The sequence below is a fragment of the Cyprinodon variegatus genome, unplaced genomic scaffold, assembly GCF_000732505.1.
Source record: "Cyprinodon variegatus isolate N-32 unplaced genomic scaffold, C_variegatus-1.0 Scaffold295, whole genome shotgun sequence".
In the NCBI taxonomy this organism is placed as follows: domain Eukaryota; kingdom Metazoa; phylum Chordata; class Actinopteri; order Cyprinodontiformes; family Cyprinodontidae; genus Cyprinodon; species Cyprinodon variegatus.
Window position 1 is genome coordinate 752,423 of NW_015150748.1, and position 4,234 is coordinate 756,656.

The 4,234-nt window shown below is 37.2% G+C and overlaps 1 protein-coding gene across 1 annotated transcript in view; it reads right to left on the reverse strand.

Moving 5' to 3' along the window:
* Nucleotides 1-4,234, reverse strand: part of edar (ectodysplasin A receptor) — a 51,916-nt gene that overhangs the window by 33,210 nt on the left and 14,472 nt on the right. Inside the window, exon 2 of the mRNA XM_015383830.1 lies at nt 1,498-1,569. Within this exon, the coding sequence (XP_015239316.1) occupies nt 1,498-1,548 (51 nt within the window). The 5' untranslated portion in view covers nt 1,549-1,569. The remainder of the gene's footprint in view (nt 1-1,497; nt 1,570-4,234) is intronic.

Consider the following 4,234-nt stretch of genomic DNA (forward strand, 5'->3'; position numbering starts at 1 on the left):
ACCATCAGTAGACAATGCAGGTGAAGTGTCTTGCCCAAGGACACAACGAAACTGTCGCCCACAGTGACGTGTGCCACAGTGCCATCATAATATGTTTTTTAAATTTATGACATTTATCTTGGGTTTAAAAAAAACATTTACACAGGCTTTAATTTTCCAGTCATAGTTGCAAAACTTCACATTAGTGGTGTTTTTCAATTGACGAGAATATAGACAATGTCTCCTATTTCTCAAGGAGACAGTGACTCTGAGATACCACAGTGAGCAGTGAATTTTTTTATTTTCTACTCTTGTTTCATCATCCATTTGACGAAGTTAACATGAGTCCTTTCAAGCATTGGCTGTCATATTCAAACTTTTTTATTTTAAATCTGGGCAAGTTGAAGTTAGTAACTATATTCTAGTAGCCATAATCTGACACAAGGATGAACATAAATATCCCTCCTTTGAATGGCATCTTCACCGAGAGATGTTGTCCTTTGTATCATGTCACCTTTTTTTTAGATAGTAAAAACTCATAACAAGGTTATATACACTGTGGTCAACCCAACATATCAAATATATATATACCTTTTTTCACTATAGGTTTCAGTATTATTTATTGTGCAGGAATAGTTAACAACATTGATAAGTGATGAGAGGTGATTTTTGGTAAAATACATTTTTTTCTAATTCTGGGTTTTATTCTAAGGAAAAAACACTACAATAAAATGTTATATTTTTTGAAAGTCTTTCAGTTGGTCAGTAAGACCCAATTATAAAAGATACATTTATCTCAATTGTGGAACACTTTTTATGCTTTTATTTTTTATGTTTCTGAATTTTTACGTTTGAATTTTTACATTTAGGAATGTATCCCTTTAGAAACAGTGACTACATTGCTGCATGTAAGAAACTTGAATTGTGGCAAAAAAAAAAAAAAAAAACTGACTTGGTTCTGTCTGCAAAATGAGAGAGGATCAAAAAAGGGAGCATGAATGGAAGGGGCGTGGCCAGTAGGTTTCAACATCTAAACAAGCCGAGCATTGCAGGTTTCAGAGACAGAAGCTTTTGACAAAACTCCAAGATGTAGTTATTACTACAGCTTATTGTGACTGCCGTAGGGACAAAACTCCACAAAGTCTGGATGATGCAGTGCCAACTGTGGCATCAACTGTGGGTATGATCAGACATGTTTCTCAGGACCAAAGTGAAAAATGTAAGATGCAGGTGCACAGCCGGATATAAGGATCACATTTGGCTAAGCAAGAGAAATGGTTATTTCTAAGGTAACTGCATCACGTTCAAAGACCCCAAAGCGTTCAAAGACCCCATGCTACATTCACTAATACAGTTAGCACCAGCTGTTTATCTGACCATCAACAGCAAGATGAGATGGATAGGGTGGAGGCTCGACATGGTCACCCACTGGTTACAGAACGGACTGTACCTCCTAAGCCACCATCATCCCGGAGACAGGTTTTAAAATGCAAGAGAAGAGGTGCGGAAACAACTTACCAATATCAAGGACAGGAAGATGAACTTCGTCTGACCTCCGCTCTGTGACATTTTTGGGTTTGCGTTTTCTCCCTAAAAGACAAGAGTAATGCTTGAAATGACAGCAAATGTTCATTCTTTTCACTCACTTCTAATGAACTTTTGGCGCCTGCAGCTTCCTGGGCTTTAACTACTATTATCAATCAGTGAAGTCATGAATTGAAACATTCCAGCCAACAGTAATGCTGTCAGTGGGAGTGTTGTGCATGTGTGTGGCCAAATGCACTGAGCAGCCGACTAGCACCACGTCACTGCCAATAAACAAGTAATAGCAGTAGAGCCGCCCGTGGCATTTTCCTGAGTCATAAATGTGAACAAATATCAACAGTGTTCAAAAACTCCTGCCAAGTCAACATTATGTTATGTGGCTAATCTTGTTTTTTTTTCTGTCAAAAATTCATGTTTTAGTTTTCTTTATCAAAAAAAAAAGAAGATATATTTCTTGTATCCTATGCTCAGTCATGCATATACATGTTTTAACAGCTAATTCTGTTTCCTGCACATCAGCAGGTAGAATTAGGGGGAAAAAATGTGAAAATGCATCTGTCATAAGCTTAAATAAATCAAAAAGATGTATGCAAACTTTCAGGAATCTATAATACTCGCCTGCTTTCAGTATCGATGAGTTATTATGGTACTAATACAACTATAGCTGCTTTATCATCAGTTTACAGAAGAAATGACCATCATGAAGCTTTATGTTTAACATATCACAGTAAATATTATTCAGAAATTTATGGAAATAGTTCAAGTCTGAAAAAGGAAAATAAGGAGTCAAATGGAACAAAACATCATTGACTTGTAGCAGATATGTAAAACAATTTTTATGCAATTTGTGTTGCCCCCTGGTGGTTATGACATACAAGGCAATGCAGGGTTAAACCCGAGTTAAGTTAGTTTAATTTTCTTAAACAATCTCTGGTTTCCTGCTGTTTCTAAATTATAGGAAGTAACTATGTAACGCAAATAACAACGATCGGTTGACACAAAGGTTGTGCTGTTCTGCTACATATGATATTTGAAAAATGTGCAATGTTTCTACTTTAGATGTCGGATGATGATTATTGCCTCTTTCACGTCTCTCATTAAATTCATGTGATGTTATTCCCTGATAGCTGTTTAAGTGTAAAACTCTGCTGCTTTGTGAAAGTTGTACATCTGTAAAAAGTAAGACCTTGACAAATAAACAAAATGATTATCCAATATTTTCAAAATAATCAGAGGAAGTTCTGTTTTTTGGTCAAATCTGAATCTACAAATTCATGTCCAGAGCTGTTGAATATTTCTTAGGTTTATACCTAGGTCAAATTAGTTCACATCAATGGCCAAACTCTAAATCCATGTGAGGTTGTAGTGTAACGCACACATGTGCTTGTGTGTGTGTTTAAGACACAAAAAGGAGGAAGCTGCAATTATTTCCAATCTGAGGTCAAAATCTGTCTGTCTGGCTCCAGCCCTCGGATTTCACTCTTCCATGTCGGAAACTTCAGAGCTTCACTGATGGCTAATTCTCCAACTCTAGTGGTTTGATCTTGCTTAATTGCAGCATAGACACACTCACACATGCACACATCTCAACACAAAGATCAATTAACTGTAAACGCAAACAGCATTCACATTTGAGAGTAAAATAGGCCTAATTGTGTAAAACCTTGTGGTAAGACCACAACCGGTCTGCACTCTGTGGGTGCGTGCCTGTGTATGTATTTTTGTGTCACTGTTGAGGAGATAAAAGGCTTGATAATGCTTTTCTTTTCTCCAAATCAGGAAATGAAGAGCAGCCAAATGGCTATGGACCCCCTCAAGGCTACTCATTATGGGGTTATAGTGATGAACGCAGAAACCCGTGCACACACAAACACACACATAACACTTAACTGTGTTTGAAGACTCTGTGTCTTCTGACAGTCTGCTTACCTCTTTCAACCCTGTCTCTCTAACCTCAGCTTTCTTTGTTGGGGCAGGTCTGAGATGAAAGTCAGCCTGAGCCTTTTTAGCCCCCCCTAGGGTATTAATCTTCTAACGATTGTATAATCTGCAATAAATAACCTGTCTGTTTTTAGCTGTGCCTTTAACAAGTTTGTGTGTGTCACTGCGGGTGTACTGCACAGTTCCTAGTATAGTACTTGGTTTGTTTTGAATCCTGTTTTTACTTTACAATCGTTGGACTAAATCAAATCACAGCCTTCTTTAGAACCTCGCTTTCTTCATTAGCTGTGGCCTTGTATCTGTTTTTCATTTGCTTGGGTTTAATTACAGCAGAATAAATCCAGAATGAAATGGTGCATAGCAATGGGGTGACAATTTACTTTTTTAATCACAAAAAATACACAGGAAAAGCTTGCTGACCACAAAAATGTAAACAATCCCCCCTAAAAAAGACTGAGAAAGCCCTAAAATCATCTTTGCTTGCCGCGTCAGTAATTTCACAATGTGTTACACTGTACTTTAGGAACCTGGTTTTATTATCTTAACCGCATGAAAAAACAAAAAAAAAGCAAGCTTTGTTGGGACAGTAAATAATCCCCCCAGCCCTGACCCTACACACACACACAACCAAGCAACAGAGAATATAATGAATGAGAAAAGTTTCCTGAAATGTTTTGCAGTAAACTGCATAACCCTGCAAATGCTGAAAATAAGATTAAATATAGAAGAGCACAGATTAGAAGTTAAAGTTTATATTTTTAAAAAGGCA